Genomic DNA, 27,705 nt, shown 5'->3' on the forward strand with positions numbered 1-27,705 from the left:
GGAGTTGGAATATTATCAATATCATAATAATGAAAATTCGACCATTTATATGATAGAACACAAAAACAACTGGTTACGCCACCAAACGAAAATTCAATGCTGGATAACAATCAAATATGCATGCATCCCTCAACAAATAACTTCTCGTTCAAGAAAATTAATCTGGAATCAGGTTTCACAAACACACACACACACAGAGCCAGGCATTTCTGCTCGAGACAATCACATGTTAATTTTATAAGATCATTTTACAAATTAATTTTGTAAAATAAATATTCGATCTAACTAAAAAATAGAAAAACTGTAAAATAGTCAATTATTTTTTTAAAAAATAACTTATTTTTTATGTCAAAATATTATTTTCCAGTTTTTACTTGAGTATACATGGTAACGCATAGACGTAATCTTAAGGGGTTGTAATACCCCTTGCCTCATATATTAAAAACTAAAGACTTAAAATGAGTTTATAACGAACTTACATTAGATTTCTATAGTAACTTGGGTTAATCATTTTCGTAAAGCGATGACAAATACGTTGTTATATGGGCTTATTGTGCAGTCACGCGGACTCGGGGCATGACAGAATGATATCAGAGCCGGTCACCGACGTGGAACACCGATAAATAAGTGCTATGCGAGCAAAGTGTTACGTGCATAAGAGCCACCTCTCGAACCTGCGCGGCAAAGTGCTACATGACGTGAGCTACCTGTTGAACCTGTATGAGCGATCTCTAGATTCTCGGTGCTGGTGGATCGACTAATCAGGCCGCGACGATGACGTCGCGATCTGAAGAAAGGGTGATTATGATACCTCTTGTCCCACGTAGTAAATATTAAAGATTTAAAATGAGTTTAATAAGTTTGCAATAGATTTCTATAAAAAAAAAAAAAAAAAAAAACTTGTGTTAATCATTTTTCGTAAAACGACGACGAATATGAGGTATTTACTATAAGAGCCATGCACGAGTCCAGACTCGAGGCGTGACATGGATAGTTGGCAAAATATAATCTTGATCCAACTTTAAAAAAAAAAAACTAATCTTAGTATCTGAAAAGGTTCAAATGCATTTGGAGAATGGTACTTTTCGAAAAAATTAAATATTTCCTAATTAAATGGATAATTTCACAGTTAAAACACAAATTACGAAGCATATGACTGAACCTTCTTTAAAACGAACACCATAGGAATCAAATTTGGAGAGCTGTGCAAGAATCAGGATGCCGTTGGGCAAGTACTACTGCGATTACTGCGATAAGGAATTCCAGGACACCCCTGCGGCGCGGCGGCGCCACCTCCAGGGCATTCAGCACCAGAGAGCCAAAGCTGCCTGGTACTCCCCCCAAAGTACGTTTTCTCTGTTTCTGCTCTATCATTCAATATCCAAACACGAGCTTATGATATTTGTTTTTTCTTTTGTGTTTCGTGTTCTTGTCATCAGATTTGAATCGAATTCATGAACCTGAGTCTTTTGGTAAAGGAGTCTGCAATCGATTTGTTAGTACGGTGGGTGTTTTATCAATCCCCTTTATTCTCTTAGAATTTAGGAAATTTATTTGATAAAAAATGTTTTCTTTGCACTGTTTATGGACTTCGTATATTAATGAGGAAAATGCATCGGGAGAGCTTATGTTTGGATGATGGATTTTGTTGCGAAAAGTTTAAATTGGAGAAGGCTAATTTTCGTACTGTAGGCCACATTAACTATGCACATATATTCATTTGTCTGTATCTAGTTGTAGTATCATATGGAAACCATACAGATTTATGGCTGATCTATGAACCTCGAGCATGGTGTAAGATGGATATTATTTGGAATATTTCGGGAGAATAACATCCAGTTATTAACTTATTATGCACTAGGAAAAAAGGTTGGATGATGTTCAGAATAGTTTCCTCTCTGGGATTCACGGCTTGTATATTCTAAGAAAAGTTGACTCAATTAACATAATGAAGTTAATCAAATTCTTGGGTTCTGGAAGACGAGAGTATTAGTTGGAATTATGTTTGGAGGCTACAAACTGTACATTCGTTATTTTGAATCTTTATGGTTTTCTGTTTCCTCGGGGTTCAAGGGTTCGTGCCAATATGGAGATTCTTGCAAATACTATCATCCCAAGGATGTGGCGGGGACAAACATTCAAGGAATAGCAGGTGATGCACTTCTTTAGTTGTTTTCTTTTCCTTTTTAAACTGATACTACTAGAGTTTCACTTTGTGAATTCATTTCCAATTTTCAGGAACAAATATTGTTACTAATGTGCAGTCATATACTGGAAAGTTTACTTCTTCCTCCCTTTTATTTGTGTCTCTTCGAGTTAACATGGTGAACCATTTCTATATGATATGCTGATATGCCATTTGCCACTTTAGGTGTAATTGGAACTCAACTTGGAACTACCCTGGGAAGCTTGCCTCCATCATTGTGTCCACCTCCTGAGGGTGGATATCCGCCGCTGCCTTTCATCGACTGGGGATAGCTTACCACCAGCACATGCTGAACTTTCAGAATTGTGCTTGTTATCTATGATGGGATAATGCTTGTTGCAAAATTAGCTTTATATACACACACAAAGACACAAACTCACAAAACAGATGCATACACAGTTAAGAGTCATTTAGACCAGAAATCCCTAATTTAAATAAAAATCTACTCCTTTTGTTATCATTATATTATGTGTGTTAAATGAAACTAAAGGGACTTATACACTGCTTTTCGCCAACTCGTTGATTTAAATATTTGTAGTAATTGATTTAAAATGCGACATAGTGTTTCTTCCAAAAAAATGAGAGACTGCGACCATAATACTATGCAAAGTAAATAAAACAAAACTTCTTCCTTTCCACCGCATTGTGTCTTCTGCTGTGGATAGTTTAATTCCATAGATTCAGAAATTTTGGTTTTGATCGCTCATTTCTTTTGTGAGGACAGTAAAATCAATCGAATGGAATGAACATTGAGAAGTTAATGGTTTGTCTTTGGAGTAAACAGCAAAATCTTCTCCATTTTCGCCTCTTCTTTTATAGTTCTACATTATTTTCAGTCAAAATTCCCTCGAGGATCTTATTTTTATCTTTAATACAATATATAAATAGACCCCATACTTTTCATTTTCCAGTAAATACAAATATTTATATTAGATACCATTCATACACACGCAAAGTGGATTTTAACCCCTTCTCAGTAATTTTGGAAAGATGCAGTATTTTACACACAAACGGCAAACCAAAAGATACAAAAAATAATTCATCAAACTTAAAAAACGTCAACAAAATAGAGTATATATTATTTATAACTTGATCAAATATTAAACCACCACATTGCCATAAATATGTATACATCGATATATATCCATCACCTTCACAATGATAGAACACCACCATGCTCAGATTACTCCAATGACGCAATTACCTCCAACAACGAAGCAGCAAATTGCATCTGGGTCTCTTCGTCAATGGTCAAGAAGAGAGGAACGTGCACAAATATCGATTTAATTCCATTCAGATCCGCAAAACGCAACGAATGATAGTATACATAGTTGCAAACAAACCGACCAGCATCATCCGAAGTCATCACTTCATAACCCATCTTCGCCAAGGACTTCGCAATATCCTCAATGGGAAGTGAAGTCTGCATTTTAACATTCAAGGCTTTGTGATATAAGTTATGTTTTTACACTAGCATAACCAAATGGAAACTAGGGAAATAGAGAAGGAAAATTTTCGAATGCGGTAAAAGCTGGTTGTGTTATTTGATTTCATCTCAAATGATGTCTTACCCTCCCATTGTACTCCTCTATATTTTCAACTAATTTTCCTTTTCCTATGCGTATAAACACATGATTGTGTACCCAGAGTTCATCAATGTATCCAACCTATGAACCAGCTTCACCTTATCCATTTCCATATTCAACAACTGAGCCTAAGGTAAAAACTAACATAAGCATCATATGTATACATACCTTTCGTATCCGTGAAACCCCACCATCCGCAGGAACAATGGGAACTTTCTGCAATAAATAAGATAATTGTTATATAAACTAGTTATGTTGAGATATGATTGGAGAGAACTAATAGGCCAAGCCGACCTGAGGCTTCCATCCCATCTCATCTGGACAGCGGAAGGTTGCTTCATTGACGGCTTGATGCTCTAGAGCAAATTTTGTGGCTCCACTGTTTACTCCAAAATGGACCTAAATTATTGACATAAGGAAGAGGAATCAGACAACACTAGAAAAAATGATAACAAGTTACATTCTATTCCTGCAGTGCGAAAAATTTTAATCATAAAACAACTAGCATATTTGTAAATTATAGATGTTTTGATAGTGAACAACTAGATTTAAATTGACAAAAACTTAGTGAATTTCCCTTAGAATTAGCAAAACTATATTATAAGCAATAGATTTGATAGAATTTGACAGTGCCAATTTATAATTTGATGATGTACATGATGTGACCATAGAAATATGTTATCAGGGTTAAGTATCTCAAATGTAAAGAAAGAGATCTATTTAATACAAAGAATAGTTGGGTTCAATATCAGTATGTCTCATAGCATTTGTCTGAAAAACAAGACCAACTTCAAGTTAAGAACGCGATGCAAAAGAGCAGCATACCCAGATAACCCTGCTAGAACTGGACACTGTGTTATCCTTGCTCACTGAAGATTGCAGCGTTCGGTACAAAGAAACAACAGCTCCTTGCCCTGCAGTTTCGAGAATTGTGCAACTACCGATGATCAACCCATTCGGTACAACCCTTTTGTTCAGATAACCTTGGAGATTGTTAACAATTGTTTCGGTTGGATTTTCTGCCACCCCATGAAACTTTTTAAATCCCGTCACATGAATTGTTATTGGTGAAGTAGGTCCTTCAGATCCCATCTACTGAGAATCCAGGTAGTAAATCAATGTTAAAGCATGAAATTCTCTAACTCGATCCACGTCCCATGAAAAACAAAGATTATGACAGAACAAGTGATGGAATTGAAAAATATTTTGTGAAGTCCTTGATCCACAGAAACCAAATGCCTTATAACCAAAACCTGGCTATCAAAAAAAATTTAAATTTGTGAAAAGAAAGTTATTTGTTTGAAGATGAGATCATTTATTTATAAACTTTGAGGTCGTCTGAAAATTTCATGATTTCCATTCTGTCATGGAACCTAGCATCGAGTTCAAACTAAAGTATTAAACACCAAAAATCTCAAAACTATAAACAAAATATTTGAAAACACAAAGGCAGAGCAGAAACACAGAGAGTGAAGAACTCTATAAAAGACTCAAGACATGATAAACGTTTCAGTGCGACGAAATAAACCCGTACCTCCAAAACCACGATCAAAATCAATCAAGCCCAAAATTTTGATAATCTTAAATCTTAAACGCCACGGAAAATTAGAACTCCAAATCCAGAATCAAACATACCGCAATAAACCCACTTGAAATTCAGCAAAGATTATCGAGACTTCCAGTAGATAGTGAAAAACGCACCGATCTACAACGTCCCATTGACAATTAAGTTAGAGAAGCCAACTTTAAATCTAAAACCAGGAAAAATGAAGCAAAAAAACGATGCTTTTAATGAATATACTCACCGAATAGCCAAAACGAAGATGCAAAAAGATACCGAAAAGCTCGCACACTACCTTATCTACACAATTGATCAGGAATAGTTATTTGATTAGCAATAATTCTTGATATTTTATTATTATCAGCGAAGAAAAGGGAGCAAAAGAAAGATGGGAAACAAAAGAAAATCGGATAAAGATTGGTGGTACGGTGGGGTCGTTGACTCGTTTTCAAACAAGAAACAATAAATAAGAACTTGTATTTTATCATGGCTTCTTCTGATACCGAACACATCATAATATATTCACAAACTTCATTTGAAATACTCGTTTTGTGAGATGAATTTATGATCCCATTCAATTTGTAGAAATTATTATTTTAAATGTCCAAAATATTGATTTTGATAGCCTCCTGTGATCCAGACAAATTGTATTAGAGAATGTCGAACGTTTCAAATCACGTTAAGGATTTTTCGGGTGAAATTTTCAAATATGAATCTAGTCTACTCATCTCACGTATAAGCAGAAAAAATCATGTAAAACAGTCTGAAATTCACGTAAGACGGTCTGAATCTAGTCTCAAATTTTATAATCGAATGTGAAAGCTCACTAATATTATATTTGAATAAATAAATTACTTAAAATTTATGTTAAGTTATTTTCCAGTACCTAAACAAGGCCGGGCTGGTGTTCCAATCGTCAAATCAAGTGATTCTGAAAATAGTGCAGTAATTTTCCTCTTCAGAATATGACATTTCCAAAGCACTTGTATAAATACATTGCATAAAAAGTAAATAATTAATATTCACTTGAAAATATGATCAATACGAAGTTTGTGTGAGCAGAACAGAGGCTTCTCCTAAGATAATGTATGTGCAGCGTAAATTTCTTTATTCCTTGAAATTAAGAAAAAGAAAATAGATACAAATTGGAATTCTTTTCTCTGTTTTTTTTAATAAAAACCAATAAAAATTGATCCACTACACAAAAATATCATTATTCTTATTTAATCTTGCTAAAAAAAATTACTTTCCAGTCACTGATCTAGGATCTCGGACCTACCTTTTCCAGTTTTTTCATGGTATGGACGTCAAAAGAGTAATGGAGAGCGGTCCATGGTCATTTGACAACCAGTTTCTAATCCTACAGCAGCTACTCCCAGGGGATATCCCGACATCGGTATCACTATTCACATTAGCGTTTTGTGTTCAAATTCACGACTTGCCAGTGGGGTATATGTCTGAAGGTGTTGGAAAACAATTAGGCAATTTCATAGGCACTTTTCTCCAATATGATGAGAATAACAACTCTACCGCGTGGAGAAGATATATGAGAATTAGAGTCATGATCGACGTCCGAAGTCCGTTGAAAAGATACAAGAAGATTCGGAAAGGCCAAGGAGAGTCGTTCACAGTAAATTTCAAGTATGAGAAATTAAACTCTTTTTGTTTCCTTTGCGGCATGTTGGGACACACCGACAAATTCAGCGAACTCCTGTTCTCTATACCTGGAGATCAGCTTAATCGAGATTGGGGGCCATGGCTAAGGGCTACAAATCGAGGTACCACTGAAGATGAAGGAGAGAAATGGCTTCGCAACGAGCAAAGGGGCCTGTTAGGAAACAAAGCTGGATCACCGGGCAACAGAAACACAGAAAAATCATACAAGGAAAATTTACCAGAAACATCCGTGATTCCTGCCTCCATTACCAAAATTACCATACCACAATCCACGCTAAATCCACCGGTATTACCGCCAATCATGGGATCTTACAAGTCAAGTGGAGATACTGAGCCACCAAACTCCCAAATCCTAGGAGGTGGATGGGAAGAACACGTGATGGAAATAACAGAGGAGAGGAAAAGAAGACGTGGGCCAATCCAGAACCAGGCCCAACAACAAGAAATGGAAGTTGACAAGCTTCGGGAGTCACTAAAGGCCACCACTCCACTGGACCATCAGACAACAAAACCGAGCTTTTGCTACTGGCAGGACCTGGTCACCAGGCCTGCCAAGGTCAATGATTGTCTTAAGCTGGAATTGTAGGGGCTTGGGCCACCCCCGTGCAATTCCTACCCTTTGCGACCTGGTCCGTGTACATAAACCTGATGTTATTTTTTTATTTGAAACACTAGCTCACTCACAGAAGATCGAAGACATTCGAGTCCGGCTTGGTTTCGAAACTTGCTTTGCAGTTGATAGATTAGGACGAAGCGGTGGTATTGGGGTACTCTGGAGAAAATCTTGGGACTTCACGATAGCAAATTACTCTAGAAATCATGTGGATCTCATTGCATCCGATGAAGAACATGGAGAATGGCGCTGCACAGGATATTATGCCTTCCCAGAAAGGCACCGTAGAAGAGAGTCATGGAACTTTATTCGCTCACTTGCTGCACAATCCAGCATGCCGTGGTTGTGCATCGGCGATTACAATGATATGCTCTCTACTGAAGACAAACGTGGAAGAGTAACTCACCCACAGTGGCTCTTACGTGGATTTAGAGAAGCCATTGATGACTGTAACTTAACGGATATCCCACTAAACGGTCACCAATTCACGTGGGAAAGAAGCAGAGGTTCTGTAAATTTCGTGGAAGAGAGAATCGACCGAGCTATGAGTACACCAACATGGGCTGAAAAATTCCCAAGGGCAAGACTCCGTAATCTTAATGCACCAGTGTCAGATCATTCCCCGATCTTGCTCGAAACAGAGGCCAGAGAAATAGCGGTTTATAAGCATCGGTTCCGTTTCGAAAACCGATGGCTTAGAGAACCTGATCTGAATTCAATTATGGAAGATTGTTGGGAGCGAAGCAAGGAGATAGATGTGATACGAAGGTTTAAATCCTGCTCGGAGACGTTGGAACCATGGGGAAAAATAGTAGATGGAAACTTCCGTGCCAAGATCAGAAAATGCAAGGAACAACTGGAGACATTGAGAGACAAACAAGATGAAGACTCCATTACAGAATTCAAGGACATTAACGAACGACTTGCTGCCCTATTATTGCAAGAGGAAGATTATTGGCGCCAAAGAGCAAAACAATATTGGCTAAAAGATGGGGATAGGAACACACGATTCTTCCACACATCAGCATCAGCAAGGAAAAAAACCAATAAGTTAAATCGACTCAAAGATGCAAATGGTCATTGGCAAGAAGAGCAGGGGAAAATTTGCGAAGTGATCCAAAACTACTTTCAAAACTTATTCTCTGCCGATGCTAACAGCCCATATGAAGTGTTAGACGAGGTCCAACCTTGTGTCACAGATAACCAAAACGACAACTTGTTAATGCCATTCACGACAGAAGAGTTTAAAGAAGCTGTCTTCGACATGAAACCGGATAAGTCCCCAGGCCCCGATGGTTTTAACCCGGCATTCTTTCAACGGTTCTGGCCATTAATTGGGACAGATGTAGTTTCAAGCTGTGTAGGGTGGCTACAGGATATGAATTTTCCACCTACACTCAATGACACAAATGTGGTATTGATCCCAAAGTGCAAAAGCCCACAGTCCATGAAAGATCTCCGACCCATCTCTCTCTGCAACGTACTATACAAAATCATCTCTAAGGTCCTAGCAAACCGACTAAAGAAGGTGTTGCCCCACATCATCTCACCATTTCAATCAGCATTTGTAGCTGGCCGATCCATAACAGATAATGTTCAAGTCGCTTTTGAAATCATCCAACACATGAAAAGAAAATCTCGAGGGAAAGTAGGAGCTGCCGCTGTCAAGATTGACATCTCAAAAGCATATGACCGTATCGACTGGGCCTACCTCCTTTGGATCATGGAAAAACTTGGTTTTGCACCAAAATGGATCCAATATATGAAATTATGTGTTACCACTGTCAAATACTCTTTTATTGTTAATGGGCAGACTATGGAACCTATGACACCACACCGCGGGCTTCGCCAAGGTGACCCTCTATCACCATATCTCTTTATTATTTGCACTGAAGGATTATCGGCGCTCATCCGAAAAGCTGAAAGGCTAGGACACATTCATGGGATTAAAGTGTGTAGAGGAGCTCCATCAATAAGTCACCTCTTCTTCGCCGATGACAGTATGCTCTTCTTCCGAGCCAATGCTACTGAAGGGAATTATGTGAAGAACATTATTGAAAGATATGAGAAAGCTTCGGGCCAGGCAATAAATCTCTCAAAATCTGGCATCATGTACAGTGGTAATGTCCCCAACAATGAAAAGGTAGCTATATCCGATCTCTTGGGAGTCTCGACAGGTTTAGACACAAGCCGATATCTTGGTCTCCCTTCGTTGATTGGAAGGAAGAAAAAACAGATCTTTGCTTACCTTAAAGACAGAGTATGGGCACGCATACAAGGATGGAGAACGAAGCCCCTGTCAAGAGCTGGGTGTGAGATCCTCATCAAATCAGTAGCTCAAGCAATACCAACTTTCTGCATGTCTACTTTCCTCCTCCCCCCTCATTGGCAGAAGAAATACAGAGGATGATCAACTCATTCTGGTGGGGCAGAAAGAAAAACGCAACTAAAGGGCTGAACTGGCTTCGATGGGAAAAGCTGTGCGTCCCAAAAGAATTTGGCGGCATGGGCTTTAGAGACCTCTATGGTTTTAACTTGGCAATGCTGGGAAAACAAGGATGGAAACTCTTGAATGATCCTAATGCTACAATATGTCGTATCTACAAAGCTAAATACTACCCTAGAGGGGATTTCTTAAATGCCAATCTCGGGCATAATCCAAGCTTTGCTTGGCGTAGCATTTTGGCTTCCCAAGTAGTGTTAAGGAAAGGCTATAGATGGAGGATCGGTGATGGTAGTCACATCAACATATGGAAGGACCCGTGGCTTCGTGACTCCTCAAACTTTTATGTGGAAAAAGCTTTGATCCCGGAGATACACGACTGGACAGTGCAAGACTTGATGGTGCCCGGCTCACGAGAATGGGATTATGAAATCATCGAATCTATCTTTGAGGCCAGGGACACCAAAGAAATTACAGAAATTCCACTAGCACAAATACAAATCCAAGACAGGCGAATTTGGCATTTCAGCAAAAGTGGGACTTACACAGTGAAGTCAGGTTACCATGTGGCTATGAGCTTGGATGAGAATCTTGAATCAAGGAGAAAACAAGGAAACTGGAAGGCCCTCTGGAAGGTTGACGTCCATCCAAAGATTAAAAGCTTCCTCTGGCGAGCTTGTAGAAAGTGCCTTCCCCACCGCACTAACCTGCAGCATCGAGGAATTCAAGTGTCATCTTTATGTGTGGTGTGCAACAAGAACATGGAGACTTCATGGCATACGTTTATTACTTGCCCATACGCAAGAGAATGTTGGGCCAATGCGAAGCTGAATCAAGTAGTGGAATCCCATGCCGAAGGATCAGAAGGCTTCACGCAGTGGTTATTCAAGATCATCCAAGACCTTAGCGGAGCAGAATTGAGAAAGTTCGTAACCATCCTATGGGCTATCTGGAAACAAAGGAATTCCGCATTATGGAACAACCATCTAGATACACCAAATAGAGTGGTAGTCACAGCCATGAGCTTCCTTTACGACTGGATCTCACTAGCCAGGAGCAACAAAGAAGGAAATGACGCAGGTACAAGGAATCAGTATGGTATTTGGACACCACCCCCTAGCGGCACTGTTAAATGCAATATCGACGCAGCTTTTTTTGACGACATAAAATCGACCGGGATAAGTATGGTGGTGCGAAACGATGAGGGAAGATTTCTTATGGCCAGAACTAACTTGATCAAAGGACTCTGTTGTGTCAAGGAAGGAGAAGCAATGGGACTGCTGGAAGCTCTGTCTTGGATCCGCAACTCGAACTATCCACAAGTTCTCTTTGAAGTCGACGCACTAACAGTATACAATGCTATGACGGAATCAGCTGCAGACATAACGGAGTTTGGAGGAATAATGGATAGATGCAGAGACATAATAGCTACAAAACCAGGCTTTTCGGTTCATTTTACTCGTAGACAAGCAAACGAGATTGCTCATGTGTTAGCTAAGCATTCTCGTTATTACGCTAGTCCTTGTGTTTGGTCAGAAACACCAACGTGTATTGGTCCCCTTTTGGATCTGTACCTTGACCAATCTGTTATTGAATGAATGCATTTTCTCGTCAAAAAAAAAAAAAAAAACAAATCATTATTTACAATTTCTTCCAAATAAAAGTTGAGTAGAAACAAGACAAGACATAAATAAAAACCTTAAAAAACTATTGTTCTCAAATAGACAAAATGTATGTAAAAAAAAATAGAGAAAATGTCATATATCAAAATTCAAACAATGAAAAAAAAAATCAAACGAAAGATCGATTTTCTCAGACTTGAGAACACAGAGCTAAAGATCCATAAAGCTACACAAATCCTTAAGAGAGGACTAACCAAATAATACAGAAACTTTGATTGTTTTGACAAAACGAAAAAAAAAAGGAAAATAGCCTCCAAAAAGATCAGCATCAAGCAACCACTTTCTTCACCCTGAAGGAATCCATAATGGTGCGAAGATCATTTTCCTCTTCCATGAATGTCTTTTCCGGAGTTTGTAATCGTAATTCATATAGTTGATTATTCTCAACTCCAAGAACCGAAAGGTATCTCCGATCCCATTCCATACGAACCACCCTGTCCTGTGGCATGACTGCCAATTCATTGTTGCTCGCGTATGACTTAATGTTTGCCTGTTATACATAGAATGTCACATAGTTCAATAAATTCCACATTCTTCATAACAGTGACGCGAAAATAAACATGATATGATCATAAATTCTCAAGTAGCAACCATAAAAAATGTATGAGAAAAAAGAAGAGTGAACAGCATTTTTCTCATCGATGATACTCAGGTCAGTAGGTGTCATGTATGAAGAAATAAATGCAAATAGAAATCTTTGTCAATGAAAGAGAGTTGATAAAATGTCCTGACATGTGCGAAATCATCGATAATATAATAGAATCAATTGGTTAAAGAAAATGGCTATTAGGTAAGGAGTCATGATTTTCTTTCTAGCATCATACTGATCGTGAAGATAAACCTCTTTTCTTTTCATATATCTACGTACCAATGAAAGACACTGAAATTCCATCAAATGGTAGTGCGGATAGGAAGGAACTAAAGGGGGAGAAAACAGTTTATAGAATGTAGCATTCATGTGCACTTTTTGACACTCCATCATCCTTCCCAGTGACCAATATCATCCACTCTATGGCTTCTTTTCATAGCTTATTTCACTTAATAGTTTTACAATTTAAATTATCTAACAAATGTATGTCTTTACAGCTTCTAAGCAATCACCGGGTCGTATTTATGAATATTTAAACACATAGACGAGGGAGCCACCCTTATCTTTCGCACAGAATTTACGAATTCACCATGTAACAAATAGTTCGATCAAATTCTCCAAAAAGAAAATTTTAGCTCAACAACCCAAAAAGGGAAAAACTCTCACCTCAACTTGATAGTACAGCTTCCCATCATTGGCCACTCTCGAAGACGTAGAAATTATTCTTGATTCACGCCTTACACCAAGTCGAGTAGACATGAACTCGGTCAAATACTGCCTAAGTACATTCTTCCCTGCTTCTTCTGGTGAACCCAAATCTTCTACGCTCTTATACCTGGAGGACGAAGGAGATGATATCTCTACCGAAATATTTTCATCGAGAACAAAAGGGTCCCTGAAGAATATATCAGCACCAGCACCACGTACTTGAATCCAGTTGCCCGGGTACTTGAACGAGTATCCATCAAATGAATCTATGTATTCCCTGTATACTACAGACTGTGCAAAAGTAGTATTTTGGGTATTGGAAATTGAGAGGATGTAACCTGAGAGGATCAATGCCATAGCATTTCTTCTTGGAACTGCAAAACCTTTACTCTGGTTATATATATTAGAAAATGTCTTGTGAGAAGCTGTACAACTATAAAGCTATGATTTTGAAATTGAATTCACTTTACTTTGTCGTTTCTCAATTTGGGGAATACAGTAGAGACAGGAGGCGTGTCATAATTCCTTGGGAAACATATTATTCCAACTTCTTTCCAGGTCATATAATTTCTTAGATTAGCAGAATGACCAAACTACAGATTGACCTTCTGGCCTAAATCTTGCATGGCCTCATTGTAATATCCTAAACATTTTTACGAATGGATAGAATGGCAACTATCCAGATTATAAAGCCTGTATGGAATTAATCCATCTAAGAATAATCGCAACTCACCTCAATGCAATGTGATAAGATTCTTGTAGCAATTGTCTTTCTTTCCACATTATTCACCGCAATCTTTTCTTTTATTAATTTTTTTTTTGTGACTGCTGCTAATGCCCCCTCGCCCACCAACCAAGAACTCCCATTCGAGCTAAAACGAACGGACAAGTTTATTTTATGTTTTTTAAAAAAAGTTCTTGACTTGCTTATCACTGTTTATCAACAACATTGTTGCGAATACAATCATTTGCAATGTTAATCAATACCGTGTATTTCAAAATCATATCACTAAACTCCCACTCAAAAGACATAAGAGAAAAACAGAAGAAATTAACAGGGAGAGAAATAATGTAATCAACAAGAAGAAACGTGATAAGACAAGATAAAGGTATTCTACTCATGAGCCCAGTATTAATGAGACTCACTCACCTCATTTAGCATGCAAGAAACGGAAGGTGAAGGGGTCGAATTTATCGTTAATCGACGCGAGTGGGGTGCGTTCAGCTTCGGAGAGTACGAGATCGCAAGAAGAGTGGCCATTTTTCGAGTGTGGGAATCGAGGAACCATATGGGTGAAGAATATGGTCATGGTACGCATAGATAGAAGCGTCAATAATTGAAATGCGACTTCAAGGAATTTCATCGGTTTAATAAATCTCTCTTTTTTAAGCAAAGACTTTTCGAAAAACAATTTTCCTCTTTTCGTTATTATAATAATTACATGATGATTAAAGGACAATTTTCCTATTTGTATCCCCGTTCTTCGGATCCAATTCTACGGCCAAATCTCAGTTTTATTTGTATTTTAGTGGCTAATCAAGATTTCTATTTTCCCTTTCATATTAACTAACCAAAATCCTGTAGCCTAACCGAAAATACAAGTACATGCCATTTTCACATTTAAAAACTTTTGCGAGTTTGGTTGAAACACAAATTCGGCATCTCTATTTATATGTGTTTGTCAAGCTGCTTATGTTGAATGAGACCTTGACCTAAAGAAATTTGTCTACAAAGTTTGTCAAGAGCTTGATTTTGTTTTTGAGTTGCTTCTAGCTGCTGATTTTTTTTCTCCCACAAATTTGTCTACAATAGAATCATTTGCATATTTATTGTTTCTAGAGAAATTTTTAAAAAAATCAAATATATTGTTTCTGAGCATTCCAAAGTGGTCAAACATAGCCATGAGACTTCTAAAGAAAGAGAGTTACAGGAAGCTGATCACATCAGCATCTCATGATGGTGGTCTCATAAAATTGTTAAAATGAAAGAAATCGTTGAAGAAAATCTTTGATGTCATCAATGTATGGAGATCTGGTGGGAATCATATGATATGACCAAGGTCATGTTCGATGATGGCAGAGTTACTAGCTTGACAATCTATCCTGCATGTCGTTGCACTCTTTGCTACCAAAAATATCATGAAGTGATGGACAAGTCGACCCTCAGCATAGTCGCCCATATTAACAGCAAATCCGGAGCATAAGATCTCAAATCCATAACCTATCTCACCTTTTAACATCCCATGATTTGCGCTGACTAAGGCAGCAATTGTGAAAATCCCAGAATAACATCAAAGGGTCTAGCTTGAGAAAATAGGGTCTTTAGTTACTTGAAGGATTTCTCAAATCCCTCCGTTTGCTGCTGGTACTGCAGGGGGTCAAATGGAAACATTAATCTGAAAATTATATGTCTGAAAGGGACAAGAATATGTAGAAAATACGAGCCAATATGAGCATGCAAAAGCATACATGCCTCACCTTTCCTCCATCATAGAAGAGGAGAACGCAAGGCCTGATCTAGGTAGAATTTAACTTCATGTACCACTGCATGCATGTGTTAGATATTTTTTCTGACGTATCATCTACAAAGGAAATTGACATAGGCTTGCCACTTCCCTGGCCGAGTTTGCACATGTACAATGAACTCCTTTCTTGAAAAAATAGTCGAGAAAAATTATATTTGGTCAGTTCCAACCAAAACAAGTGGAGCTGTGTGCTTTTGTATGCTAATACCTAAGAATGTACAATAACTAAAATCTTAAAATCAAATATCAAAAACTATTATTTTTTTATAATATAATATATATACGAGACAAAGAACATTAGATTTGATTTTATCTTATAAAATGCTTCTTTTTTTTTTTATTCTACCACAATTTGTTGCATATAGGTTAAACAATAAGATTTTAATTCGATTTTTGCTCATTCTACAAATTTAATTTTTCACTCGTGAATTAATTGGATATAATCCGCGTCACCTCGACCCGGTTTATGTTCGGGTAATTGAAGTCGAGTCCAGAGCCCGCCGCCCATGGTACGGTCCCCACACCGTCACCTTTTATCATTCTCCCCATTTCTCACAATCTCACTCCGTCAAGTTCCCTCTGCTTCCTCGAACAATAGGAGGAGTGCGATTCCGCTAAAAATAAGTGAGAATGTCTCTGCGGCCGGGCAGCAGGTCAGATGTGCGGAAGAAGAGCTACAAAATTGGAGTCGACGCGGAGGAGGCTCGGCGGCGGAGGGAGGATAATCTGGTGGAGATCAGGAAGAGCAAGCGGGAAGATAATCTTCTCAAGAAGCGGCGCGAGGGTCTTCCCAATGGAAGTCTCCCCCAACAGCTTTTTCCTCTCGATCCTTCCCAATCGCATGCGGCCATCGAGAAAAAGGTGACAACTTTCGCTTCATTTTAGTCACGGCGTTTGTAAATAGTTGTACTTTAGTTATGTATTGATTCGGTGGTTCCCGATCTATCTATCTTTGTTTCATTTGCCGGCAGGGATAGAGATCGGGTTCGAGAGCATGCTTTCTGATTTTCAGCTGAGCTTCCCAGAAATATATTTTAGTTTATTTTCAGAACAATCATGAGTCTTGGTCTGAGTGTTGGTTTAGATTTCATTGGATTGAGTTGGATATGGGGATTATTGGCTGAAAAAGCTGTGATCTCTGATTTGGGAGGTTGTTAATTCACAATGAATTAATCCGTTACTTTATTGATGAATTTGTGCTGCCAAGATAATGTAGAAGTAGGTATTATAATTCCTTTCTTTTTCCCCTGTGGTAACTTGGATACTGATTTGTGATTTAATTGAAGCGGAGTAAGGCGATGTGATAGATCTTTGGAAGTTATGGTTTTGCTTTACTTGAAGTTGGTTTCACATAAATGCTGAGACACTTATGACTTACTTCCTAAGTGCTATAAATATCTGAGAAGGGAATATTGTTTGTCGTTTTTTAAATGTTGGAAATTGATAATGAGAAGGCATTAATAGGTTTCGTTTAGGGATCTAGTCTGATATTTATTTGAGTAGAAATGTATCTGGGAATGGTTCATGTCAAACTTTATAATTTATTCATATTTTTCCTACATTTTTGGAAGTTAATCTTGTTCTGTATTCTAATTTTTATTGTTTATTTTTGGAGTCTGAGTCTTTGTGGGTTACAAAATTGTTAGTGCCATGTGAATATGATTTTTGTCATTGCTGAACGGTAGTTTCCATCTGAAAATGTCGTTGATATTTGATACTTCCCAGCCCTCTTGTTCTCATTATTCGATTGAATGTTACTTAAGCAGACTTCCACTTTCTGGTTTCTGACAATAATTTTCTGTGCAAAATAGGAGTTACGCTTCTCAGATGAGGGTCTGAATATTGTTTGCCTTTGGTTGCCATATTCTATTTGCATATTATCTTGACACAGATCTTGTAATCTCAATGAGGGAGTGTACAACTGGGTCTGCTTCCGCGTTTTGTTTTAGTTAGATTTTTCTGTTAACCTCGGATAAAAGCTGCTAGCACTACTTTTGTGGTGTTCACAATCAATTTATTTTGACAGTTAGAAAGTATTCCTCTGATGGTCCAAGGAGTATGGTCTGATGATCCTTCTGCTCAAGTGGAGGCAACCACACAATTTAGAAAGCTTTTATCAATTGGTATTGTTGTTTCACAAAAGTTTAAAATTTGAAGAATTTGGTGTGTATCTTTTTATTGTATTGAATTTAATTTCCTAACTTTGCAGAGCGAAGCCCTCCAATTGATGAGGTGATCAAATCTGGGGTTATCCCTAGGTTTGTCGACTTCCTTGATAGGAATGACCTGCCTCAGCTTCAAGTAAGTTCTCCATGAGGATTCCTCATTTAATGTTTTGTACATAGTACTTTTCTTTTGTAGTTTATAAAGAACTTTTTTCCACATGCAGTTTGAAGCTGCATGGGCTTTGACAAATGTTGCTTCTGGGACATCAGAGCATACAAGGGTTGTTATTGAACATGGTGCTGTTCCTAAGTTTGTTCACCTTCTTGGTTCTACCAGTGATGATGTCCGTGAGCAGGTAGTTTCTTGGCCCTCACCGAGGGACTTTTCTGCCTTGGGACTTTTGTACTGTATTCTGGTGGCGTTTTAATGTTTGATTTTCAATAACCTTCAATCTTGTGGCATTTGTGATTATATTGATATCTGTCAGTTATCACTTATCGTCGGCATGGCTGATGTATTTGCCTCAAATGATATTTATTGAGCAGGCGGTCTGGGCTCTGGGTAATGTTGCTGGTGATTCTCCAACCTTCAGGGATCTTGTCCTTGGATATGGTGCCCTTGCACCTTTGCTAGCTCAGTTGAATGATAATTCAAAGCTTTCCATGCTGAGAAATGCTACATGGACATTGTCTAATTTCTGTCGTGGGAAGCCACCCACACCGTTTGAGCAGGTATGAGACAAATTCATGCCGTGTGATGTCTCATCTTCTCAATTGTTTTGGCATCAAGCTACTGAAAAATGCTAAGATCGTTATGCTATGTTCTTAATTTGTTTTAGTGGTTAGTTTAGTGTGACAAATGGTTTGCTTTTTGGAAACTTGATCAGGTGAAGCCTGCCTTGCCTGTTCTTAGACATCTTATTCACTTGAACGATGAGGAGGTGTTGACTGATGCATGCTGGGCTCTTTCTTATCTTTCTGATGGAACAAACGATAAAATTCAAGCTGTGCTTGAGGCAGGTGTCTGTCCCCGACTTGTGGAGCTTTTGCTGTATGTTACCATTCTCATTACTGGAATTTTAATATTTACATTTCTTCCTTTCCTTTCCTGTCTTCTTGTCCTTTTTCCCTCTCTAGATTCCATTCAGATTTCCTCCCTACTAATGCCAAAGGAATATTACAATTTTTGCATCTTATGCTGCTTATGAATTTTTGTTTTTAATGAAGCCATCCATCACCTACTGTTCTTGTACCTGCACTTCGAACTGTGGGGAATATAGTCACCGGTGATGATGGTCAGACACAGGTATTAGGATATATATTGTCCATTTCTTTGGTGATGTTCCCTTTATCGATGCACGGATATTTGGACATCTGTTTGAAAATGAATTTTCTCATATGATTAATAGTTTTCCTTAAAGATATGTTTATTGGCTTTAATTGACTTATCCTTCTTGTTAGTTTCCATCCAAGGGGTTGATGTTGAAAAAATGTGAACGAATTGTAATGTTAATCCATTATCCATCTGAAAAATCAATTTGATGTGGTTTATTTAGGAACTAAATGTTTTATGTAAGATGTCCATCTCTGGAATCTGATATGCATTATTATTTTCTTTACTCTTTTATGTGATGAAGATGAAGTCTGGAAGTAGGAACTGGACGAAAACACATGCACAGAAGCGTGTACACTGTACACACACACACACACACGTATACATCCGATGGAGATAATTTCTGGGAATCAATTGTGGTTGATGGAGCATAAAAACTTCTCGTCACCACCATTTTGTTTTTCTTAATTATTTCAAATTGTTTTTTATTGCTACAGTTTGTAATTGACAACCAAGTTCTCCCCATCCTCTATCAACTTCTCACACAAAATCACAAGAAAAGCATTAAAAAAGAAGCTTGCTGGACAATTTCTAATATCACTGCTGGAAATAAAGCTCAAATACAGGTAGACTTAAGTTTTTCTCTCTTGTTTTGGTGTAATTAGATATTGCTGAATACTTAAAGTGAATTGTTCCTCACTTCCTTGATATCTGTTTATGATGCAAACAATAACTTGTGGAATCAACTAGTTTGAACAAATAAACATAAATGGATGGTCGTTTATTTTAGCATGCATATATCATTCTATCTTCATTTATTTTTTCTTTCTTTTTTTTCCATTTATTTTTAGTTCTTAGAGTTTGTGGTTGACTTATTTTTTTTAAGGTTAGATGGAATGTCTACGAGACTTCTGTTAGTCTTGCTGCCGTGTTATATGGAGCAAGTGTTGGAAGTTTTATCCTAAAATAGTGTGGCTGATATGCTGAATGTTGGATGAATTATTGTAAACTAGAAGACACATAGCGACCAATGCATATATTTCTCAAGTGCTCATGAGCAGAGGTTTTAATTAGAATAAGATGCTATATGGTACTGAATGTAACGGCAAACCTAGGGAATATCATTAATCTCCCTAAAGCAGAGGTAGCTAAATCCGATGTAAGAAAGTAATTGGGAGGACTGAGATCTCTATTGTTCAAGTTTTTATGACAACCTTAATAGTTCAGAGGAGAATGTGAGATAAATCCCTCTTTTAAGAGGTCTCTCTGCTGTTGAAATTATTTTGTTAAAACCTCTGTCTTGAATAGGATTTTCGTTCTTTAACTCCATCCATTTGTCACAGCCCTCTTCCGAAAAAGAATATGAAAGTTAAGTTATCCAAGATTTTTGGTTTGGGTGAACTTTTTAAATTGTTAGCAAATTGGATATATACATGATCGACTCCAAGGACACATTTTTTAATGCTATTTTTTGTGTGCTTTGTCACTGGAGATCCATACTCCGTATTGACCCATTTAGGATCTTTATTTGCCCTTCAAGGCTAGCATCATAGGAGCTGCAGTCAGACTGAGCTTATGGTAATTATCGTTGTAATAGACTGTCATTCTGAATTCAACTAAAAAAATTGAAGGCCTCGATTTCACATTATTCAAAAGGTTACAAGCTTGGCCAGTAGCTTACTGGTTTAAGTGGTGGCTGAACATTTTTTGTTAAGACTGGACAAGTAAGCTGAATAAGTCAGCAAATGTCAATTTATAGAAAAAGATAGAAGCAGATGATGTCAATGGTGTCTTTCTTCTTGAGAGCTATAAGTTGTGAGGAGATACTTTTGGTGTGTTTGTTTGGGAGCATTTCTTCACGATTTTGTTGAATTTATTTGGAGCAGGCCGTCATTGAGGCTAATATCCTTCTTCCCCTCGTGCAACTTCTCCAACATGCAGAGTTTGAAATTAAGAAAGAGGCTGCATGGGCAATATCAAATGCCACCTCTGGTGGATCTTACGAGCAGATTAGGTATTGTGGTGATTCCTCTTATCTCTATGTGATATCAGTAGTACAAAAATTAATTTTAACTCTTATAATTCAATTCAAGAGGAAGTTGAGAAAACGGAAATGATAGCTGCCAGATTTTTCACCAAAAAAAAAAAATCAAAAAGATCTGGTAAGGTCTATAATACGTTGTAATTTGCTCTTGATATTAAATCCAATCAAGTCGGATACTGTTTGAATTCTATAGTCGCTAACAACTTATTGAACACTTTTTATCGATATTTATTTTCTACCAAACAGGTTGTGCATGGCCCTGTCAGGATCTTGATCTCCTAACACAATTAATTCTGCAAATCTTCACTAATAGAAAAGAAAAATAGATTGATTTAACAGGACTATAATATTAGAAATATCTTAGCCACGGATATAATCTTTTTACAAGACAAATACACTCACTCTCCTTACCCCTAGCACAAGCTAGTATGAAGTATGAACAAAGCACGATAAATATGAATGAATGCCCCTTACTTTTTATCCCGCCTAATTTATCTTCTCCCCCTCTTGATCCTTTTCCTCTTCTTCAAGTTATCCTTTCTAGAATTATCTTGTTAAGTGGAGAGGCCCAATTTATCTAGGCCCATGATTATAACCCCCCTCTTTACTTATCCAGGCCAATTTTCTCAAGTACATAACAGGCCCTTATGTGCACATTTCTTTGTAACATGGGTTTCCATGGGTGTTCTCATAGGAGGGATTGGTCGATGACATTCGTGACAGTAATTTTTAAATTTTTCACGAGTTATAGAAAATAGCACACTTAAAAGGCCTACTGTTGGGTGAGTGATGTGTCTTATACAAGTGTAGTTTATACCTGCCAGAAATTATAGGAGTTTGCTTGCTTACCACGAAGTTGTAACTATAGCTTACAAACATGTTTGAACAAAATCGATTCTCACATGATGACTATTGTTGCAGATTCTTGGTGAGCCAAGGTTGCATCAAGCCACTATGCGATCTCTTAATATGTCCGGACCCAAGGATCATCACCGTGTGCCTGGAGGGCCTTGAAAACATTTTGAAGGTAGGTGAGACAGATAAAGAAAATGGTTTGAATGATGGAATCAATGTATATGCGCAATTGATCGATGATTGTGAAGGGCTAGACAAAATAGAAAATCTCCAGAGCCATGACAACACGGAAATATATGAAAAGGCCGTGAAAATTTTGGAGAAGTACTGGGCTGAAGAAGATGAGGATCAAAATCTTGTTAATCACGTAGATGGAAATCATCAAGATTTCAATTTCGGCAATAATCAGCCAAATATTCCTACCGGCGGCTTCAAATTTGGTTGAACGGTTTTCCGGGATCCAATCTACTTTCTGTTTCAGGTCATATTTTATTCTTTAAGTTATCTAATCTTTGGTGTCTGTGTTTATTATTGCCAATCATCATGGTTTTGGGAAGTTTAAGCCTTGAATTTATATATATTTTCTTTTATCACTACATTAAAGAGAAAAGGTTGTTTCTGGATTTTTGGCGCTGTAATTATGATTGCAAGTCGAGTCGACGATATATGTAAGTGTCACTGTGAACCGTGTTTTTGTCATGGAAATGATAGTAGGTTCAGAATCTGTAAAATCTATTCATATTTGACATTTTTTGATGTATTTGAAAGTACCTAGTTAAATTTTAGAGACTTTATCGTGCTTAGGTTTAGTCTACAATGAGCAAGCAAAATGATCCAAAAATGTCTTTTTGTTGCACCTGTGCGATAAAAGAGATTAGAAAATCAGAGAAAAACTCAATCTGTCTTGACATTTGCGAGAAAGATTTATTTCACCTACCCAAAATAATACCCAAATATTTAATTCAATAATTGTAAAGAGACTACGTGTGTTGTTCTACTTCTATATATAGCATAACAAAAGAAAAATGGCTACTTTGGTTATATATTGGATCAAATGTTAGGTCATTACTCACAGACTGGCTAATACAAATGAGTCCACAAGTAAACAAAATTAAAACTCTTGTTTATTGTATATAAACTGTATGAGACGTACTTTACCTGATATATTATACAATTTTATTTAATTTGATGTGATGTTATTCGTGAAATATGATATTTTTTTAGGTGATAATAATAACAAGTGTGGGACACCACAGAAATCCTACTTGTTCCAACTAAATTGGGCCAACTCACAGCCCAAAACTATTGGCTTATCTTCTTCCTACCTCTCTGTGACAAGCTCTTCATGGTTGTTTTTTGTACATAAAAACAGAGGTAAAAATACGAGAGAGAGATAAAGAAATAGAAACGACAGAAAATTGACATGAATTTAGGGACAATTCAGGAGTGCCTGTTGTCGGAGTACTGTTACAAAGTATGAAGCTTTGCTTGCAGCTGCCATTTTCATACCCAAGCTTCTCTTGCAGCGCAAGAAAGAAGAAACGACAGTTACGAATTCAAATCTACCAAAATCCTAAAACAAAACTTCATTTCCCAAAATCAGCGCCAACCCCACTCTTAATCCACCAAAATATCATTCCCCGGTCCAAAATCCAGGCCCTGGAAACTGTCATCGAAAAACTAGAAGCCTCTGTCAAGACTGGCATTTTAATCGAGGATCCTCAAATCTTTGCGTCGCTTCTTGAAACCTGTGCCCAATTGAAAGCTATTGATCTAGGTATTAAAGTTCATAATCTCATTCCTCTTAAGCTATTGGGTAAGAATGTCGGAATTTCATCAAAGCTTATTCGTTTGTATGCTAGTAATGGGTACGTGGAGAAAGCACACGAAATGTTTGATCAAATGAGTGGCCGAAATTCGTCCTCTTTTCCGTGGAATTCGCTTATTTCTGGCTATGTAGAGATGGGTTTGTATGAAGATGCGCTGGCATTGTACTTTCAGATGGTGGAAGAGGACATGGAGCCTGACGAGTACACTTTTCCGCGGGTGTTGAAGGCTTGTGGAGGAATTGGTATGATTCAAGTTGGTGAAGAGATTCATCGGCATGTGATCAGATTCGGGCTTGCCAATGACACGTTTGTGCTGAATTCTCTTGTTGATATGTATGCCAAATGTGGCGACATTGTCAAGGCTCGGAACGTGTTTTATCGAATTAACCATAAGGACTTGATTTCTTGGAATACTATGATTATTGGGTACTTCAAGCACAATCTTGAAACCGAAGCATTTGAGATCTTTCGGTGGATGATATCCAGAAGCTGTGAACCTGACTCTGTTACCATGTCATCCGTTTTGAGTAGCATTTCACCTTACATGATCGGGGCACAAGTACATGGATGGATTATTCGAAGAGGGATGGAGTGGAATTTATCCGTAAGGAACTCTTTGATACTTTTTTACTCGAACCAGGATAAGTTAAACCAAGCAAGATGGTTATTCGAGTGTATGCCCGAGAGGGATACAGTCTCGTGGAACTCAATAATTTCAGCCCACTCGAAGGATCCCCAAGCTCTTGAGTACTTCAAACGCATGATGGAATCTGGTGAGGCCTCACCAGATTCAATCACATTTGTTTCACTGTTATCTGCTTGTGCTCATTTGGGATTGGTGAAAGATGGGGAAGAGTTGTTTGTTTTGATGACCGAGGGGATTAGTTTGAGCCCGAGTATGGAGCACTATGGGTGTATGGTGAATCTTTATGGAAAGGCGGGATTGATCGACGAAGCATACAAGTTTATATCCAGTAAAATGGAGTTCGAGGCTGGGCCGACTGTATGGGGTGCGTTGCTTTATGCTTGTTATGTTCATGGTAACATTAATATAGGAGAGATAGCATGCAAAACATATGTTTGAGTTGGAGCCAGATGGGGAGCATAATTTTGAACTCTTGATGAAGATTTATCGAAATGTGGGTCGTTACGAGGACATGGATCGAATAAAAGTTGCAATGATGGAACGAGGACTGGACTTGTGAAGGCATCAAGTTAGTTGGGGACATAGATTGAGCTGCAATTTTCGGTATATGTGGGTAAGAATTCCACTTTCACTAATCCTTGGAGCTGACGATTTGGGTTTTTTGAAATCTAAATCCGCTCACTTTTTTTGAAAGTTGAAACCCACTCAATTTAAGGTAAGGCCACAAGTCTACTGGAGACGTTATTAATGACGAGGTATCACCATCAGTCGGGGTTATCCAAGTGCCCAACTATCAGTATAACCAGGATGTTAGTCAAAAGTAAAAACGCATGCATTAACCATTGATCGGGTAAAAATTCATCAGATCCAACCATATTTCAGGTTTTTGTGTTCCAATCGACTACCCTAGGCAGACAGACGACAAAAATTGTGGGCCAATCGATAAAGTTTAATGCAAGCAGTTTCTTTGTTTGATCAAATGGTATTAGTTTGGAGATGGAGGTGAACTTCCCACAAAACCGTCTCTTGTAATGAAACTTGTGATGAAGCACATCCCTTATTGTTTCATGCCATATCTTAGCTATTCACTTGGTATAATCTGGAGCTACTTTACAGAATACTTTATCCGAAATCTCGAGAGCATCTGCTCCAAATAAATAAAGTCAGCTGTACAAATCATTTTTATACTGCAAAATATACCAAAAATTTCATTAAACATTGGCCTACTTATTCGATGTATCTTTATTTTTTGTCACTGTTGCCAGGCAAGTCTAAAATAAAAATTATTTTATTGCATATAATATATTAAAAAAGCATAGGAAAAATTAAGAGGCTGATTTTCCCCTGTAGGCTCTTTCAAACCATCTAAAGGTGCTTCGAATGGTTGACATAGTTAAGGACATTAAAAACTCTTCACTTTGGACCAAAGACGGCCTGCTACAGAAAGAACGAACACTAAAACAAGAGAAACATTCTCCTCATGTTGCTAATATAAAAGAAAGGGAGTCGGTCGGCCCGTTTGGAAGGAGAAACACTCGAGAACCACTTAGGCAGCAACTCAGACGACTCGGAAATGGATCCTGCAGTTTGAATCGTCCCATTTTTTATGGCCAGTACTTTTTTATCAAGGGAAAGATGGAGGGACTTGCATACCACTACCAAACGTCCGATATTTCATGGTTAATCCATTTTATCCAGAGAGTGGATGTCCCAAAGAACTTTGGCAGGTATTGCTCTGTTCCATGTCTTCAAGTACCTGAGGCTTGTACCACATATTTCTTTAGGTTGACAGAGAGAATCCCATGCAACAAGATGGATGCTTCGAGTTCCAAACAAAATACCTGCAAATGCTATAAAGTTTGTGAAAGATACCAAAGGGAAGTCTTAATACATAGAGCCAAAAATATTTCACCCTTTCCAGGACCGAGTGGAATAGTTCAATCTTTCCTGCTAAGAAATTGTTTTATGAGGCCACGAGCTCAAGCTAGGATGATAAGAGTCGATCAAAGGCGTGAGATAACAACAGAGAAGACACGCACATAAATCAAATTGTTCAAGGCAAGAGATGGCTCACAATGAGGCCAGTGTAGTTTATTGAATTTCACGCTATTCGAATTTAGGATAGCATCGAAAAAAACCCAATGGCCTCAACTTCAAGGCAAATAAATTCAAAAGCTCAAATTTTCAAAAGAGCTAAAATGACACAAATGAATGGGCATCAGTTTTAAAAAGCTCGAATTATGTAGCTACACGGTTTATTCAGCCATAGTATAAACTGCTCATCATCTGCCCAACAAATTGAATATTGAAAATTATTTCCAGTGATGAAGATTGTAAAACAAAAAAGAGATGTGCTGCATCGAGAGAGAAGAAAGGCTAGTAACAAAGGAAGCCCACTCGGTCAGTGATTTAACAGCTCACAAAACAAGAGATTTAAAGCCAAAAAGTCAAAACGTGTTCATTCGATTCAGATGTCTGAAGTAAAACTAAGAGAACTGGAAAACATGAAAATAGTTCCTCGCCCTCAAAACAGATTCATGTTGATTTACGCCCCCGTCTGAACCAAAATGGCAAATCCTCGAATGAGCCAATCCAGTTATTCAAGAGGCATTGAGTAATGACAAATATTCCGCATTTTATTAATAACTTTTTCGAAAAGTAGAAGCTTTGGGTCAGGCCATGAGCATTTGACGAGAGCCCATATCCAAACTACTCTTTTGGAAAAGATGCTCAAAGTTATTAATCTCTCCACAAACAGCCATCCTGGCCGAATCTAGGCAGCTGAATTCAGATTTCAGTATTTGCTCATGCAGTCATGCCAACAAGCCACATTAAAGACAGTGACCGTATCACTTTCCGAGATCATAAACAATGTCATCTGCAGAGAATGACCAAGAAATAGAGTAAAGGGGTGGACTAAAAGTTACAGTTTTGGAGAAAAATAAAATTAAATAAAATTTCAATTTTCTAAATAAAATTTTCTCAAATGGGTGGAAAACCGAGTGCTAGTAATCCAATGACGCGACAAGAACAATCACACATACGGACATGTTTAGGGCTTCTTGAAGGACAATTGAGGAAGAACAAAAAAGTCCACTCAAAAAACCTTCCCTCTCAAGTCCCCAAAGGATCTGAGAGTTTCTGTCCGCCTCGTAACTAAGCCGGCTATGAGATTAGAATTAACTCTTCATATGGCTACTCAAGAGGCGTCCAATTCACATAGTAAATCTCCACAACTCGGCA

General features: G+C 37.8%; 5 protein-coding genes, 1 long non-coding RNA gene and 3 other non-coding genes across 15 annotated transcripts; 3 read left to right on the forward strand and 6 right to left on the reverse strand.

The window, feature by feature from the left end:
- The first annotated feature begins 1,132 nt into the window (after nt 1-1,132).
- On the forward strand, nt 1,133-2,669 carry LOC140824850 (zinc finger CCCH domain-containing protein 3). 2 transcript variants are annotated; one of them, XM_073186395.1, is made up of 5 exons: nt 1,134-1,345; nt 1,440-1,504; nt 2,074-2,152; nt 2,239-2,273; nt 2,371-2,669. In XM_073186395.1, the coding sequence occupies exons 1-5, from the start codon at nt 1,219-1,221 to the stop codon at nt 2,476-2,478; spliced, it is 414 nt and encodes a 137-aa protein (XP_073042496.1). In that variant the 5' UTR covers nt 1,134-1,218; the 3' UTR covers nt 2,479-2,669. The 2 variants fall into 2 exon arrangements, with proteins under 2 accessions (XP_073042497.1, XP_073042496.1); XM_073186396.1 differs by lacking the exon at nt 2,239-2,273 and having other exon boundaries at nt 1,133-1,345; nt 2,372-2,669.
- A 589-nt stretch (nt 2,670-3,258) lies between these two features.
- LOC140823928 (uncharacterized) lies at nt 3,259-5,817 on the reverse strand. 5 transcript variants are annotated; one of them, XM_073185520.1, is made up of 6 exons: nt 5,598-5,817; nt 5,428-5,497; nt 4,618-4,884; nt 4,087-4,191; nt 3,961-4,008; nt 3,259-3,629 (listed from the first exon to the last, which is right to left on the reverse strand). In XM_073185520.1, the coding sequence occupies exons 3-6, from the start codon at nt 4,882-4,884 to the stop codon at nt 3,390-3,392; spliced, it is 660 nt and encodes a 219-aa protein (XP_073041621.1). In that variant the 5' UTR covers nt 5,428-5,497; nt 5,598-5,817; the 3' UTR covers nt 3,259-3,389. The 5 variants fall into 5 exon arrangements, with proteins under 5 accessions (XP_073041621.1, XP_073041620.1, XP_073041622.1 ...); XM_073185519.1 differs by having other exon boundaries at nt 4,618-4,887; XM_073185521.1 differs by having other exon boundaries at nt 4,618-4,887; nt 5,327-5,497.
- Nucleotides 5,818-11,824: 6,007 nt separating this feature from the next.
- Nucleotides 11,825-14,377, reverse strand: LOC140823929 (psbP domain-containing protein 1, chloroplastic). 2 transcript variants are annotated; one of them, XM_073185524.1, is made up of 3 exons: nt 14,216-14,377; nt 13,024-13,455; nt 11,825-12,258 (listed from the first exon to the last, which is right to left on the reverse strand). In XM_073185524.1, exons 1-3 carry the CDS (start codon nt 14,324-14,326, stop codon nt 12,037-12,039), a joined length of 765 nt encoding a protein of 254 aa, XP_073041625.1. In that variant the 5' UTR covers nt 14,327-14,377; the 3' UTR covers nt 11,825-12,036. The 2 variants fall into 2 exon arrangements, with proteins under 2 accessions (XP_073041625.1, XP_073041626.1); XM_073185525.1 differs by having other exon boundaries at nt 13,024-13,439; nt 14,216-14,355.
- A 1,735-nt stretch (nt 14,378-16,112) lies between these two features.
- Nucleotides 16,113-22,772, forward strand: LOC140823930 (importin subunit alpha-4-like). Its single transcript, XM_073185526.1, has 10 exons — nt 16,113-16,451; nt 17,617-17,713; nt 17,800-17,891; nt 17,980-18,111; nt 18,302-18,487; nt 18,643-18,806; nt 18,983-19,061; nt 19,586-19,714; nt 20,975-21,102; nt 22,054-22,772. Exons 1-10 carry the CDS (start codon nt 16,221-16,223, stop codon nt 22,430-22,432), a joined length of 1,617 nt encoding a protein of 538 aa, XP_073041627.1. The 5' UTR covers nt 16,113-16,220; the 3' UTR covers nt 22,433-22,772.
- Nucleotides 22,773-23,293: 521 nt separating this feature from the next.
- Nucleotides 23,294-25,668, forward strand: LOC140823932 (pentatricopeptide repeat-containing protein At4g25270, chloroplastic-like). The gene is given in 3 exon segments (XM_073185527.1): nt 23,294-24,882; nt 24,884-25,075; nt 25,157-25,668. Coding segments are annotated over 2 exon segments (1,557 nt in total). The 5' UTR covers nt 23,294-23,463; the 3' UTR covers nt 25,022-25,075; nt 25,157-25,668.
- Nucleotides 25,669-25,860: 192 nt separating this feature from the next.
- Nucleotides 25,861-26,523, reverse strand: LOC140823933 (uncharacterized). The gene is made up of 2 exons (XR_012116334.1): nt 26,375-26,523; nt 25,861-26,303 (listed from the first exon to the last, which is right to left on the reverse strand). It is a non-coding gene; the product is annotated as an uncharacterized lncRNA (long non-coding RNA).
- A 151-nt stretch (nt 26,524-26,674) lies between these two features.
- On the reverse strand, nt 26,675-26,754 carry LOC140824943 (small nucleolar RNA SNORD36). Its single transcript, XR_012116555.1, has one exon. It is a non-coding gene; the product is annotated as a small nucleolar RNA SNORD36 (small nucleolar RNA).
- Nucleotides 26,755-26,931: 177 nt separating this feature from the next.
- LOC140824939 (small nucleolar RNA snoR138) lies at nt 26,932-27,074 on the reverse strand. Its single transcript, XR_012116552.1, has one exon. It is a non-coding gene; the product is annotated as a small nucleolar RNA snoR138 (small nucleolar RNA).
- Nucleotides 27,075-27,508: 434 nt separating this feature from the next.
- On the reverse strand, nt 27,509-27,629 carry LOC140824929 (small nucleolar RNA U19). The gene has a single exon (XR_012116543.1). It is a non-coding gene; the product is annotated as a small nucleolar RNA U19 (small nucleolar RNA).
- Nucleotides 27,630-27,705: the final 76 nt, after the last annotated feature.

Source organism: Primulina eburnea, chromosome 2, assembly GCF_022965805.1.
Source record: "Primulina eburnea isolate SZY01 chromosome 2, ASM2296580v1, whole genome shotgun sequence".
Classification (NCBI taxonomy): Eukaryota; Viridiplantae; Streptophyta; class Magnoliopsida; order Lamiales; family Gesneriaceae; genus Primulina; species Primulina eburnea.

What these genes read in the sequence shown, in the direction of transcription:
- LOC140823929 (XM_073185524.1), bottom strand. Translation starts at nt 14,326, where the DNA reads ATGGCCACTCTTCTTGCGATCTCGTACTCTCCGAAGCTGAACGCACCC. An exon ending in TTTCTTGCATGCTAAATGAG is followed by an intron (nt 13,456 to 14,215) that starts GTGAGTGAGTCT and finishes ATATATAACCAG; the next exon opens with AGTAAAGGTTTTGCAGTTCC. An exon ending in AGCTGTACTATCAAGTTGAG is followed by an intron (nt 12,259 to 13,023) that starts GTGAGAGTTTTT and finishes TATGTATAACAG; the next exon opens with GCAAACATTAAGTCATACGC.
- LOC140823930 (XM_073185526.1), top strand. Translation starts at nt 16,221, where the DNA reads ATGTCTCTGCGGCCGGGCAGCAGGTCAGATGTGCGGAAGAAGAGCTAC. An exon ending in GTGATGATGTCCGTGAGCAG is followed by an intron (nt 18,112 to 18,301) that starts GTAGTTTCTTGG and finishes TTTATTGAGCAG; the next exon opens with GCGGTCTGGGCTCTGGGTAA. An exon ending in CGACTTGTGGAGCTTTTGCT is followed by an intron (nt 18,807 to 18,982) that starts GTATGTTACCAT and finishes TTTTTAATGAAG; the next exon opens with CCATCCATCACCTACTGTTC.
- LOC140824850 (XM_073186395.1), top strand. Translation starts at nt 1,219, where the DNA reads ATGCCGTTGGGCAAGTACTACTGCGATTACTGCGATAAGGAATTCCAG. An exon ending in GCAATCGATTTGTTAGTACG is followed by an intron (nt 1,505 to 2,073) that starts GTGGGTGTTTTA and finishes TCGGGGTTCAAG; the next exon opens with GGTTCGTGCCAATATGGAGA. An exon ending in AAACATTCAAGGAATAGCAG is followed by an intron (nt 2,153 to 2,238) that starts GTGATGCACTTC and finishes TCCAATTTTCAG; the next exon opens with GAACAAATATTGTTACTAAT.
- LOC140823928 (XM_073185520.1), bottom strand. Translation starts at nt 4,884, where the DNA reads ATGGGATCTGAAGGACCTACTTCACCAATAACAATTCATGTGACGGGA. An exon ending in GTTCTAGCAGGGTTATCTGG is followed by an intron (nt 4,192 to 4,617) that starts GTATGCTGCTCT and finishes TCAATAATTTAG; the next exon opens with GTCCATTTTGGAGTAAACAG. An exon ending in AGATGGGATGGAAGCCTCAG is followed by an intron (nt 4,009 to 4,086) that starts GTCGGCTTGGCC and finishes TATTTATTGCAG; the next exon opens with AAAGTTCCCATTGTTCCTGC.